We start from the raw sequence: 15,381 nt of genomic DNA, 5'->3' as shown, positions 1-15,381 counted from the left end.
TCTTTCTGATCTCTTTTGCAACAGTGTATACGGGAGTAACGCCATTGAATTTCTCTGGATTTTATACCCATGTAGAATGCAACTCATTGGGTCTGAAGATTCCAAGCCATGAAGATATTTAGCATTGATATGTTGTTGCAAAATATATAAATAGCTCACATTCAGGAGGGGGGGTCACAACCACATTTTGTCACATTTTGTACCATTTGAGTGGAGGTTAAAAAAGTATTCTCATGCTTTGGATGTTGTTTTCCTTTCCTTCTCCATCCATAAACACTAGACACTGTTTAACCCACAGTTGCTCATCTTATATTGCTATGTATCTCTCATGAGGAGTTCCCATAATTTCAGTCAGAAGCTTGCTTAAATTTTCTTTCTCATTGAAATTACAGTTTACACAAAGTCAGCTCCTGTAGAGAGAAAAGGAGTACATATGGCAACTTCTTTTGTAAAGCACTACTTGGTGGCAAGGGGAGAATGAGTATTGTAGCTTTGTCCAGAGAAAAAAAAATAATTTATCTTGATGTGGCATCTTACTGTCATTAGAAAATAGGAATTACAATTAATCGTATCTTAAAAAAAAGACATTTAATATTTGCAGTCAAGCTGACAATATGAAACCAAAGCCTTTCCTATTTCAAAATATTCTTTGAAAATAAATATAAAATTATATACAGCTTCCCTCATTTGTCATTTGATATGTTTTCCCCCTATGTCACTGGAATTTAACTCTAAATTAAATTATACATAAATACATTCACATTCATAAAATCATAGGCACACTGAAAAATGGATAGAAGCCTTCAACCTTATTGATCAGCAGAGAAACAGAGTATCTCTTATGGCACTTTTTCTTGTGATTTTTATGCAAACAGCCTTTATAAAACTTTGATAAAGCATTTCTCCTTGACCAGTTCACAACCAATCAAGCTCACCCAAAATTTCCAATTTATAAAAAAAGAAAAAAGTGACCATTTCTGATGCAACTTCATTTTCCACGAGGCTTTTTGACATCTCTTTGTAAATTATACATTTTTGAAAGAAGCAGAAACCAAACAAATTAAATTTGGAAGTTGCAAAGAAAAAAATATTTTAAATACAAATAGCAATTTAAAAACTAAAAATAATACTATAGTACTTTTTATTCACAGATCTCAAAGGAGATCTCAAACTATCATTATCCCAAGCAAAAGAAAATAAATGAAATGTAAAAGAATTCATCTATTCAAAACAATTAACTGTAAATAAAATCAAAGTGAACTCCTGTGCTACCTATGGACATATCCCTATGATAATTCAAACACTTGTCCATTTCTGTTAGTATAGTACCAGGATTTAAAGTAAGGTATACCCATTTCCCAGAGCCAAATTGGTGTCCATTTGTTGGAGATACATAGCCATAAATATATTTAAATACCCTCATTCCATCAACAGTATTCTTGCCAGCAAGTTAAAGAAGTATGGGCTGGATGAATGGACTATGAGGTGGATAGAAAGCTGGCTAGGTCATCGGGCTCAATGGGTAATTATCAATGGCTCCATGTCTAGTTGGCAGCTGGTATCAAGCGGAGTGCCCCAAGGGTCGGTACTGGGGCCGGTTTTATTCAATATCTTCATTAATGATCTGGAGGATGGCGTGGATTGCAGCCTCAGCAACTTTTCACATGACACTAAACTGGGAGGAGTGGTAGATACGCTGGAGGGTAGGGATAGGATACAGGGGGACCTAGACGAATTAGAGGATTGGGGCAAAAGAAATCTGATGAGGTTCAACAAGGACAAGTGCAGGATCCTGCACTTAGGACAGAAGAATCCCATGCACTGCTACAGACTAGGGACCGAGTGGCTACGCAGCAATTCTGCAGAAAAGGACTAGGGGTTACAGTGGAAGAGAAGCTGGATATGAGTCAACAGTATGCCCTTGTTGCCAAGAAGGCTAACGGCATTTTGGGCTGTATAAGTAGGAGCATGCCAGCAAATCGAGGGATGTGATCATTCCCTTCTATTTGGCATTGGTGAGGCCTCATCTGGAGTACTGTGTCCAGTTTTGGGTCCCACACTACAAGAAGATCTGGACAAATTGGAGAAATGGTCTGAGGTAAACAGGATGAAGTTTAACAAAGACAAATGCAAAGTGCTCCACTTAGGAAGGAAAAATCAGTTTCACACATACAGAATAGGAAGAGACTGTCTAGGAAGGAGTACGGCAGAAAGGGATCTAGGGGTTATAGTGGACCACAAGCTAAATATGAGTCAACAGTGCGATGCTGTTGCAAAAAAAGCAAACGTGATTCTGGGATGTATTAACAGGTGTGTTGTGAGCAAGACATGAGAAGTCATTCTTCTGCTCTACTCTGCGCTGGTTAGGCCTCAGCTGGAGTATTGTGTCCAGTTCTGGGCACCGCATTTCAAGAAAGATGTGGAGAAATTGGAGAGGGTCCAGAGAAGAGCAACAAGAATGATTAAAGGTCTTGAGAACATGACCTATGAAGGAAGGCTGAAAGAATTGGGTTTGTTTAGTTTGGAAAAGAGAAGACTGAGAGGGGACATGATAGCAGTTTTCAGGTATCTAAAAGGGTGTCATAAGGAGGAGGGAGAAAACTTGTTCACCTTAGCCTCTAAGGATAGAACGAGAAGCAATGGTCTTAAACTGCAGCAAGGGAGGTCTAGGTTGGACATTAGGAAAAAGTTCCTAACTGTCAGGGTGGTTAAACACTGGAATAAATTGCCTAGGGAGGTTGTGGAATCTCCATCTCTGGAGTTATTTAAGAGTAGGTTAGATAAATGTCTATCAGGGATGGTCTAGACAGTATTTGGTCCTGCCATGCGGGCAGGGGACTGGACTCGATGACCTCTCGAGGTCCCCTTCCAGTCCTAGAATCTATGAATCTATAAGGATGTTGAAAAAGTTGGAAAGAGTGCAGAGGAGGGCAACAAAAATGATTAGGGGACTGGAGCACATAACTTCTGAAGAGAGGCTGAGGGAACTGGGATTATTTAGTCTGCGGAAGAGAAGAATGGGGGGGATTTGATAGCTGCTTTCAACTACATGAAAGGGGGTTCCAAAGAGGATGGATCTAGACTGTCCTCAGTGGTAGCAGATGACAGAACAAGGAGAATGGTCTCAAGTTGCAGTGGGGGAGGGTTAGGTTGGATATTAGGAAAACTTTTTCACTAGGAGGGTGGTGAAGAACCAGAATGGGTTACCTAGGGAGGTGGTGTAATCTCCTTTCTTAAAGGTTTTTAAGGTCAGGCTTGACAAAGCCCTGACTGGGATGATTTAGTTGGGGATTGGTCCTGCCTTGACCAGGGGGTTGGACTAGATGACCTCCTGAGGTCCCTTCCAACCCTGATATTCTATGATTCTAACAGTTTTACCTCAGAATTTTTTAATCCCGTGGTGCTGCTAATTTATTATATATTTTTGCTGGGAAAAATAAACACAATATAAATTGTTCATGACTTTAAAAGACTGAAATAACAATGGGCATGTGTTATTTTAAATTTTCAACAGAGAGCTGGCAGCATTACACAATGATGTTATTTTGCAATGAAAATAACTAATATAAGGCCCCGTCCTACAAACACATACATGAGTAATATCATTGGCTTTTATGGGACTACCTGCAAGACTAACTACTACTCACAGGAGTCAAGGTTTGCAGGACTGGATCCATATTTAAAAACACCGTGGTATTACTGTGCTTTAATTTTCTACCGCAAAACCAACAACAGGCTCCTTTCCTGAAACATGTGTACCGACAGGATCTGTGTAGTGACTGATTGTTATATGGGAAAGCTGCCATACATTTTCAAATTAAAAATTGTGTCATACTGATTTGTATTAATGTTCTTGAACCAATGAGCATTAACCAATTCACCAGTATTGGAAGTTCTAGCAAGGTCCTTATTACCAGTATGGTTTCTTTTTCAGTCTTAAAATAGTATTATTAGTCTTAACAGTATTATTTGTACAGCTTAATGGCAACTATCCTCTCATGGAAAATCAGTCTCCATTTTGAAATGATCCTATTATTTCAATTAAGTTTTTGTTTGCTTGTTAGTTTGTTTTCTTGTTTAAAGAACTATATTAATTTCTTTCTAGCATTCTCATAAACTGACTATAGTTCTGAGACACTGCTCAGTCAGCTTGGATATGGAGCATGAGAGAGTTTATTACTTGCATAAAATAAAAAAAACATGTCCTTAGGAACTAGAATTTATGTTGTTTTTTAATCTCAAAATACATGTACACATCCTTAAGTGAGTACAAACAAAGGCCTATCTACATACAACAGAGTGCAAATTTTAGACACTATAAAGGGACCAACTAACCAAAGTATAAGCAAGGTAAATATTGCTTGGTCTGATCAAAATACCTGTGTTAAGCAATTCTATTTTAATAAAGTAGATTTCCCTAGTCTGGATAGACCCTAAAATGTAAGATCAATTAAGTGACTTTCAGTTGAGATTTGGTGTAAAAACTTTGAAACTGAGGGATTATCTAGTGACAAAAATAAAATTAAATCCCATTGTTTAAAATCTTGGAGAAGGGTATGAAAATTTTAGAGCTAAGTGAATATTTAATGTAGCAAGGGGAAGTATTATAGTGTTCATTTTTCTTCTCCCTTTGTATAAAAATAGTCTGTATAAAAGGACAACTTTTGCTAGTGAGATTTCAAAATCACGAGTGTGAGCCTGCAAACCCTGACTCCTGAGAATAGTCTCATTGAAACCAGTGGGACTATTTGTGTAAGTGAGGGATGGGGCCTCAATATTTGTATCCAGTAGAGCTGTATTTCTTAGCCACACTTTATTGCCATTATTTTATAAAGGCAATAGCATGCTTCAGGAAGTGAGTTCATAGCATTTGTATCTGATATTCTCAGCTTGTTAAAGTTATGTGCCTTGTTATGAATGTATTGTTTACATAGACAGCAATATAGTTTAGGAACAAGGGAATTACCATAATAGAACAGACAGTTTGTCCATCTACTCTGGTATTCTGTTTTCAGTGGTGATCAGCACCTACTCTGGATAGGAAGGTGAAATACCTTCTAAGGTTCTGTTCTTGTGAGTTGCTGAGTATCTCCTGTGAAGATACTCTCACTGAATTCCACTCCTATTCGTGTCTCAAGAGGCAGTCCCCACTTTTCAGAATTGGGCTCTTAAGTACATCCAGCGAGTGGCACCACATGCACTCAGTTACTACATTGATGAAAAACATTATGAATATCAATATCAATATCCTGATGCATGAGTTTCTAACAGTAGATATTTTGTATATGTGATTAATGCTACAGCTATTACAGACACGACTACTGATTTAAACAAATGTGCTATTCTGATTTTCCTTTGCATCCAAGATCCTTAATTTTAACACCAGTATTGCCTCTTATTTTGCTTTTGGGAGTTAGAAAATGGCCTTTAGTAACCTGCCAGGCCTCATTTAAGATGTATCATTAGTTTATAAATCCTTCTTTAAAAGAGAGGTGAGGGGCAGGGAAAGTCTAACTTGTTGGCAAAAGCCCTGAAAAGGCACCAGAGCATTGCAAGACTCTTCTTTGACATGGTGAGGCTCTTGCAAAATGAACATATATGTTTAAAAAGTGGACAAATTAATCATAAAACATAATCCTACTAATTGTCAGAAATCTGACACTATTTAAAGCCTGTAATCTGGCTTATTAAAGGACAAAGGAGACTTTAATGAAAATGTGAATTTCACAGCCACTAATCACTCTGGTTCCCTGTTCAAAATGTACAGTAGAATCTCAGAGTTACAAACACCAGAGTTACAAACTGATTGGTCAGTCACACACCTCATTTGGAACTGGAAGTACACAATCAAGCAGCAGCAGAGACACATAAAAAAAAGCAAATACAGTACAGTACTGTGTTAAACGTAACCTACTAAAAAGATAAAAGAAAAGTTTAAAAAAAGATTTGACAAGATAAAGAAACTGTTTCCGTGTTCATTTAATTTAAATTAAGATGGTTAAAAGCAGCATTTTTCTTCTGCTTAGTTAAGTTTCAAAGCGCTATGAAGTCAATGTTCAGTTGTAAACTTTTGAAAGAACAACCATAACATTTTGTTCAGAGTTAGGAACATTTCAGAGTTACAAACAACCTCCATTCCCATGGTGTTCGTAACTCTGAGGTTCTACTGTATTTTATTCACTTTTCGTAAGCCTTTCATGCCCCTAGCAAGAATCTTAAATGTCATGTTGGGTTTGGTTTTCCTTATGACAATTTTTGTGAAGTCATTAGGTCTAATGTACCTTGTGTATAAAGGCTATCTGTATTATGTACACAGTATTACACTTTACCTGTAATATAATTATACTAATTGGACCCTTTTTATTAAATGCGGCCTTGATTACGCAATACTGGAACACATCTTCAGTCATGGAGCCTACACAAGTGAGACCTAAAGCATTATATAACAATCTAATATGAGGTATCATTGTATAGATACACCTCTACCTCGATATAACGCTGTCCTCGGGAGCCAAAAAATCTTACCGCGTTATAAGTGAAACCGCGTTATATCTAAGTTGCTTTGATCCACCGGAGTGTGCAGCCCCGCCCCCCCGGAGCACTGCTTTACCGCATTATATCCGAATTTGTGTTATATCGGGTCGCATTATATCGGGGTAGAGATATAACGTATTAAATACATTGACATCTTTGTTATATATATAAACAAATCATTAGTACTGGTCAGTGATTAACAGTAAAGCCAAAAAAACAACATTTCTTATAAAACCTCAGAACATAGAACCAAAACATGTCAAGTCTTGACTGTGTTACAAAGCTCAAAAATGATGAATACAAGGAAAATCATAATGTGGGAAACTTTAGATGATTCAGGATAAACTACTCTAGCATATTGTCCATAACCTCAGTTTTATGATTCCTGATATAAATAACTTACAATGACAAATAAGAGTTTCAAGTTTTCTTGATACACAAATAGTATCGGCAGAATCTTGTTCAATTATAAAACCAAAGTCCCTGCTTTTAATTACAAGTATTTATTTAAGCACTTTGGACTGAATTCGTCTCTGGTATTGTCTCAATGTTGATTTCAATTGATTTCAATATTCCAGTGACTTTAATGGATTTTTACTAGGTATGAATCTAAATTCTTTTGTTAGTTTGATGAGTAATTTTTTCTATCACTTGTCTTTACTGTCAATCCACAATTCTAGTCTCTTCTGATGAAATCACTTGTCAGTAGAAGGCCCATGCAAACCCCTCCTGCTATAGAGACCTCAATTTTCCCCTTCTCATGTGAGTATGGGATGGAACAGTCACACAGAAGGGGCTCTGTTCTTCCTGGGCCTGATCCAAAGCCCACTGAAGTCAACAGACTCCCATTGACTTCAGTGGGCTGGGATCAAGCCCTCTGCACTGGGAAGATGGGCTACAGGCCAACTCTCAATGTGCCAGCAAACAAGATGTCTGTTTGGGGCCAGGTGAGGCAAGAAGGCATTGGATACATTCTTATTCACTTTACAGTATCTGGTAGGTGCTGATCAGGGATGTAGGGGGGCAGCAGCCCAAAGACTACAATAAAGTCTGTCCTTAGGTTTATACAAGATTGATTTTGTTCCCACAACCATTACACAGGATAAGAACCCCAAACCTGAGTACATATTCTTTATGCAGGATTCGGGTGTTTCTCCCTGACAGAACTGTGTTAATCTCTTTGAGCCATCATTCATGCTGTGTCATTCAGATGGTACTTTTTTTTTTCTTTAAATCTTTTAAAATCTGGGATTTTGGAGAAAGCTTTTCCTAAGCTATAAGAAATCAAGAGGATTGGCAATGAAGTGTCACTGGAAACTGTTGCTGGTAGCTGACTAAGTCCATTTACTATCCCTGTGGAGAAAAAAAAGACGGTAACGCGGACTCCAGTCCAAAACAAATATAAATTGGCAATTATTCAGATGTTTCCATATGAAGAAATTGTAGGCAGGGGACATATTCAGGAAAAAGTCTAAATATAGAATGCATTAAGTGGTCCCTAATGACCTGTTAGGTTCCCTTCCATTCTGATTTTATTCTGAAATGTGAACTCAGGGGACACCCGCAGAGATATGAGATATGCAGCATGTTTCTCTTGGTGATGGATTTTACTGCAAGGGAACTGTGATGGAAATGTGAGAGCAAACAAGCCACCTCTAGCATGAAGTGAGAGTCAGTCAGTGATACAGGTGCTAAATGGCTTTCATATGCTTTTGTGTCATCAAAGATTATTTTGAGTTTATGAAAGTGCTATTTCTGGCCCAACAACACCAGTGTAAAAAGGAGTATTCCATGTTTCTCATAACAGGAAAGAGGCAAGCATAATCCAAAGGAAGTGTCCCCAGTTTAGCCATTTGGAAGTACTAAACTAACAATGTTTTTTACCTTTAAAGGGAGAAGACATTGACAATTGGAAAATCTTTATTTATAGGGTTTTTTTTTTACCTGTTCCTAAACCAAGACCACAAACTTTTTTCCTTTTTGGGGTGGGGTGGTGGGGAGAGAGTGACTTTTTCGCTTTGATGCTCTTTCTATCTTATTTTCTTAAGGGTCATGTAGATTTAATTCCATTTACTGAAATCTATATATTGTAAAAAAATAGTCTGTTAGGAAACATATCTTACTGGCATATTTGAAAGATTTTTCAGAATCATTGCCCATGTGTGTAAACAGTCCTTTGGATGGTACACATTTATAAGTTGTAAAGATGTGTGCCTTGTATCCTGCCTTACATTTGAGTTGGGTAATTGTGAGGTATTGTGAGTAGGTGAGTCCTTCGCCACTCTGTCAACACAGCACACATACAGACAGAGTTAGCATTCAAATCTCACCCCTCTGGGGTTTTCCTTTATTATTAACTTTTAATTATAAGCAATTAGCAACCTTTTGTCAAGCTGCCTTCTAAAATTGCTGTTTCTAGGGATTTTACCTGAAAGACCTCCTGTTTGACCCCTTAATTCCTCTCAGAATAACATTTTATAGTACTTTATATATTAATCACTATATAGATATTAACTAATTGAGTCTCACAACACGTCTGTGAAGTAAGTAAGCATTCCCTTTTTGCCTAAAATCATACAGTGACTGAACCAGGATTAGAACTCAGAACTTCCTGACTTTTAATCCTGCACTCAGTCTAACAGACTACACTGGCTTTACTTAAAGGCTCTCCATTTTTTATCCTCCTGAGTTGGGATTAATTAGACTCACCTGGTCTATCAGATGAGTCAGAAGAATAGCTCTGCATTTCCATGCAGGCTCCTAGAACCTGACACCTTTTCACAAGGACATCCTAGCTGACTGTATGGGTATCCAGATTGTTTCCTCCTTTAGTTTTGTTCTTGTGACAATTCTCTGAACCCTTTCAACTGCTTGTCTACTCTATTGGGTGAAGTCATTTTTCTGCCACTTGTCTAAGCACTCTGAATGAAAATGAAACTCTGGAATGCTCATTATGAAAGGTGACAGAAAATATTATTTTAAAAATATATTTGTGTTTAGATGCAGCTGTGACTAATGTAACGATTTGTCTTCTTCAGCTATCAGGTTTGGGCGAATGCCACAAGCTGAGAAGGAGAAGCTCCTGGCAGAGATTTCCAGCGACATCGACCAGTTAAACCCAGAGTCTGCTGATCTTCGAGCCCTTGCCAAGAACTTGTATGACTCATACATAAAGTCCTTCCCTCTGACCAAAGCCAAGGCGAGAGCGATCTTGACAGGAAAAACGACAGACAAATCAGTTAGTTTTCTCTGTTTTTTTTTTTAAGTAAATGATTTACCACATTGACAACACACTAAAAAAAACCCAACCCTTTGCTGTTGGCAGTTACATATTTCAAGCTGTGTCTGAAACACAGGAAATGTTTTTAGATAGGATAAGTAAACATAATTTGAAAAATCTCCAAGTTCACCTAGTAAAATACTTGAAATCAGTACAAGAATTTGAAGGTCATCTTAACCTTTTTGTACTCCTCGATCCATTCTTCCTATTTCCCCTGTCCTCCACCATAGTTTATCTTACACATTATCTCTGTAATAGGTCTATCTGTTAGAGGATAGGCAGCAATACTATTGCAAGCATCCATACAGTAGTGTATTACCAGTACCAGCTGTGAACCCAAGATATGTTCTAAACCCATGTAGTTAAATGATGATAGTCATATCCTCCTTGGTTTCCTGCTTTGTAAGTGTTGAATGATTCACGGAACCAGCAGTGTCACCCACTCCCCGCAAATATACTGCGTGTTCCTAAGATATAATGATGAGTTCCTGCATTTAAGTTAGTTATCTTGGTTTGTTCAGTATCCTGTGGTGTTAGAACTTAAATTTTAAGGAAACACATTATAGGAAAATCTGTGTAAGTTAGCAATAAATGTATATGTATTTGTGGGTTCCCTTGAAAAATGCAACATGTAAAGATTTTTTTTACTATACAGTAATATCCCTGTAAATCAGTATAAAAGTATGCATCTATGACATCCTATTAAACATAGTGGAGTTTTGTTTTATTATCATTCAACTACATGGGATAAAAAACTTTTCCAAAATTAACAGCTATTGGTGTTGATGTGTTTCCTTAGGCTGAGTATCAGGCAGTTTGTTAGTTAGGACCGCACTGAGGCCAATTGATTTGATTTTCTTTGATATTTTCTAAGGCAGGAAAGAATTTCACACTATTTGATTGCTACTAAAGGCTTGTCTTCACTACAAAGTTAACTCAAGTTATAATTCAAGTGATGCCCCAAACTCAAGTACCATCCACACACAAAAATCCTTCCCTCAAGTGTGGCAGTGTTTTAACTCAATTTGGCTGGCCCCTCAAGAGGTATAGGCTAAAGCATAATTTGTCACTTGCTAACATGACTGTTCTGTAGTGTGGACCCAGGCTAGCTCCACTGTAATGCCGCTAGTCCTCCAACATCTTCCTACATGTGCCCAGGATAGACAACTTTTCACAAAGTTCACTGGGAAAGAATACATAGAGCGGTTCAGCTTCCTGCAGAGCAAAGAACCATGAGATACGTCCCTAAGAATTTTTAGTGCCACATATGAATAAGTGTAACACCCGTGCAGACATAGCAGCCCAACTGTTATTTTGCAACATGCCCACTCTCTCTCAAGCTAATCTAACTCAAAAGCTGTAACTTGAGTGTAGATAACTTAACTCTGCAGTTAAGACATACCCTAAACTTGCAAAAGAGCCAGTGAGAACAGTTATAATCTGACCTGGCTTGGTATTAATATGCTTAGTAGAAATTTTGCTTCTATGCATGTATCTGATTTGGGAAGTGAACTGTTTTATGGATTTGTGTTTAGGCTTTGGATCAACCCATAGAAATCAGTCAGGTATAGAATAATCATCAAAATGGGCATTGCCAAGTTGATCCTTACACCTTAAGAAGATTTGCATGCATATTTTATGAATAATTATAAGCAATAGAGGTGTGTGAATCATTGACAACAAAATTAAGAGTCTCAAAGTTTGCCAAATTTTTGCACTGTAATGTGAATAAAAAATTAGTGCACTAAAGTGGACCTATTATGAAACCAAAATATTTTCATTAAGAAAACACATGAAATAGTCACTTCATGTGGGTTTGCTTCAAAACTTTAACAGCAGCCATTGATCTCTGCCATGTGACATAGGTATTACTTTTTCTCTCCCTGACCTACGTCACACAACTGAGATTAAAAAAAAAAGAAAGGTAAGTCTTTTACCAAGACATTTGTGTATCTCAACTTTCTTGCACAGATTACAGCATGTACAAAATATCAGGTGCATATGACTAAGTGAAATGATGTTAGCAAGAATTTCACTAACAATATTTTGCTGTTTTTTACAGCCCTAATAATATCACATTCCATGTACTGTATTTACTTGCCTTTGAGGTCTAATTAGCCAACTGCAGTGCCTCTAGAAGATAGGCTTACACATTGGAATATGGTAGAAAAGACGGAGGTGCTGCAGAATCTGTGTACAGCTGGCCTTTCCAACAGGAGATCAGCATCTGGCAAGAAGAAAACAGTTGCTATGCTAGGGATATTCTGGTTCTGAATGGGGTACCATTGTACAGTGATCCCAGGCAGAGGTTGGAGGGGAGAATAGAAGTTGTGCATATAGTACATTTTTCCATGTGTATATGCGGTATTTAAGTCCTTTCATCCTAGAGAATCCCAGCCCTGCTGCTTCACTCTGCCGCTGCTCACTCTGCCTTTCTTTCAGCTCCCTCTTAAGCTTCTCACTATGTTACAATAAGCAGGAAAGCAGTTGGCAGAAGGAGCAGCGAGAAAGGGAAAGAAAAGGACACCAGCAGTTCTAGACTGCTGCTCTTCAGGCATGAGAGTAGCTCATGTAGGTAGAGGACAATGCTGAAAGGAAAGCAGTTTTTTCCCCAACCTCTCTGTATCCTGAACAGAGGGCAGAGAAGCACAGTGGTAGTTTCTTTGTGTCTCATGTCCCATGAATTTAAATGGAAGGCAGGCCAGCCAATTTCTTTTTCTTGGAGAGAAAGTTCTGACCTAAGAAACTCCACCACTTGTAGCAGTTCCATTTTTTTTAAATTAGGAAGTAGAGCAGCTTTCCTGATTGCATTTTCTCTCATCCCATGTGTGCCACTGTATTAATCAACAATGGATATGGATGTTGTCCAGATCTTTCTGCTAAAATAACCAGTAGTGAAACATTTAATAGTATCAGCATTTAAACTGTTAGGTTTCAGAGTCAACACCTCATTGAGAAAAAGGGGCAGTTCAGATCTTTCTTAAACCCTGATTCTTATCTCTGTTTTAAACTCAGTGCAGTTATTCCTAATTCACACACCAGAGTATCTGAGATCAGAAATAAGTTCTTGGCGCTATTATTTATATCTCTCTGCAGACTCTGTCAAAGACTACTGCGTTGGTCCTCAATAGGGTTATCAACCCTCCAGGATTGTCCTGGAGTCTCCAGGAATTAAAGATTAATCTTTAATTAAAGATTATGTCATATGATGAAACCTCCAGGAATACATCCAACCAAAATTGGCAACCCTAGTCCACAACTAGAAGGTTTTCTTCCTGAGAAGTAGGGCTAGGAACTATTTTTCAGGGACTGCTTAAATCCTACATAATTGAAGAGTGTAAAATTTTGGGGACCAAAGTCTCTTCCTAGTTGCAAATTAGCATTGCCCCCTATTTATAAAGGATGTTGAGAGCCTTATTTAATAGATAATTGTTTGTTTGTTTATTATGAATAAGAGAGAGAGAGATGATTGTTTTGTATAACAGTTCAGATCTCACTGCTCATATGTTTGTGGTAGAATTAATTAGCTGACTCAAGGGCAAGAGCGGTCTGCCAGGTTATAGTAGCTAACATCCAAGCCATCAGAGCAGGATCAAACTTAATTATATTGTTTTTTGTCTTTTTTTAATGTATACTGCTGATTTTCCAATTTCTTGCCTCATAAAAGGAATCTTTATACATTTTTTAAAAAACTGGTCTCAGTCTTTCATGTTAAACTCTGTAAACCAGATTCTGATCTTATTTATGCTATTGTATGTAACAGAGTTTGACTCTAAATTGTGTGTTTATGTACTAAGAATGCCACCAGCTATTCTCACATACTTAAACTGATGCAATTAGAGTTAATATTAAACCAAGCAATTGTCTGCTTTATCTAATGTGTTCATGCTGATTGGACATCTAAACAGAATTGACTGAGGCTCTGACCCTGCAAACACTTATGCACACAAATAATTTTATGTATATGAGTAGTCACACTCAAGTCAATAGTAATTGACTCACTGGCGTAATGTTATTCACATAAAACTGTTGGTAGGATCGAGACCTAAACACCCAGCATGCCCTGGGCCCAGTGTAAAGTTTGGGCAGGAGTTTTTAGGGGTGAACTCTTCTTCATTTGTTCCAAATTTGTGGTAGGATAGCACATTCACAATTTTCATTCTGAGAAAGCTGCGTGAGATCTGAATGAACTGTACTGCTATGCTTTGTTGGGTGGTTAATTAATAACTGTCTGGACTTTGGAAGTGACTTGGTAATACCTGAATGTTATGCTGATGCAATGCTCATGCAATGTATATAGTGTACCATCACATGATGTTCTATTTAAACCAATCACCAGGCTAGAGTCTGCCATAAAACAATACATAAATAGACAAACCCCTATATAATTGCTACCACTTTTCAGGCCATGTTTACGTACCACTGGAAGAGTGGATGCACTCAGTCAGTAAATAATGATTAAAACTTTTATATTATTTGTACTGTAATGGACTTTGCGCTATGGAACATCAAACTGTTTACTATTGGCACAGTTTAAATTTATACCTTTTTTAATTGCAGTAGCATCTGCGTCACCTGAAAATGATTGGATATGCTAAGGTAGAATGTGGAATCTAAAATTACTAAGTAACAAGTCCTCATCTGGAATGTACAGCGCTCACCAGCCATGGCAAAATGAGCTTCAGGTTACAGAGTTCATTTGAGCCTTTAAATTGCATTTTTTTCTTGGCTATTGTCAACTCTTTTTGTTTTTCATTCTGTAAATATGAGTGGGCTGAGCTGCACTGAAGTATTGTTAGCAGCATAGCAGAACAGTAAGCAGGGAACAGATGTTATCCATGATAGGGCTAGCTCAGTGGTTTGAGCATTAGCCTGCCAAACCCAGGATTGTGTGCTCAATGCTTGAGGGGGCCATTTAGGGATTGGAGCAAAAATCTATCAGGAACCGTACTTGGTCCTGCTGTGAAGGCAGGGGACTGGACTCAATAACCTGTCAAAGTCCCTTCCAGCTCTGTGAGATAGGTATATCTCCTTATAACAAATGATGCTTTTCGCAAGTTTTGGTGCTGGAGGAGCAACTAGGAATCATAATATCAGGGTTGAAAGGGACCTCAGGAGGTCATCTAGTCCAACCCCCCTGCTCAAAGCAGGACCAATCCCCAGACAGATTTTTGCCCCAGATCCCTAAATGGCCCCCTCAGGGATTGAACTCATAACCCTAAGTTTAGCAGGCTAATGCTCAAAGAATTGAGCTATCCCTCACCCAGAGACTGACCCAGCAGTAATGAAAGTAGATGTTTAGTAGGCTACACTCATGGCGTCATTATTCCATTCAGTTATTTATATGAAAAATATTCTGCTGTTGTCAGGACTGGAAGAACATGTGCAATAAGCCTTGAGACATATCTATCCTTTTCCTACTATGTGCTTTCACACATCTTGAAGTTTAAAAGATAGTGTCATAGTACTGTAGGCAAACAATTAGTGATGTATCCTACATTGTCTTGTATTTTGACTGAAACGAATGGCCTGTTGCTAGGTTTGCCAGCTGGTCACTTTTATAATGG

General features: G+C 37.9%; 1 protein-coding gene across 2 annotated transcripts in view; it reads left to right on the top strand.

Annotated features, from left to right (window-relative positions):
• PPARG (peroxisome proliferator activated receptor gamma) overlaps positions 1 to 15,381 on the top strand; it is a 105,624-nt gene that overhangs the window by 70,490 nt on the left and 19,753 nt on the right. For both annotated transcript variants that reach the window (XM_054035962.1, XM_054035961.1), the window contains one exon: positions 9,573 to 9,772. In XM_054035962.1, the coding sequence (XP_053891937.1) occupies positions 9,573 to 9,772 (200 nt within the window). The remainder of the gene's footprint in view (positions 1 to 9,572; positions 9,773 to 15,381) is intronic.

Source organism: Malaclemys terrapin, chromosome 7 (genome assembly GCF_027887155.1).
Source record: "Malaclemys terrapin pileata isolate rMalTer1 chromosome 7, rMalTer1.hap1, whole genome shotgun sequence".
NCBI lineage: Eukaryota > Metazoa > Chordata > Testudines > Emydidae > Malaclemys > Malaclemys terrapin.
Note: the sequence above shows the minus strand (reverse complement) of the source record. Positions and strands in the feature narration are given on the sequence as shown.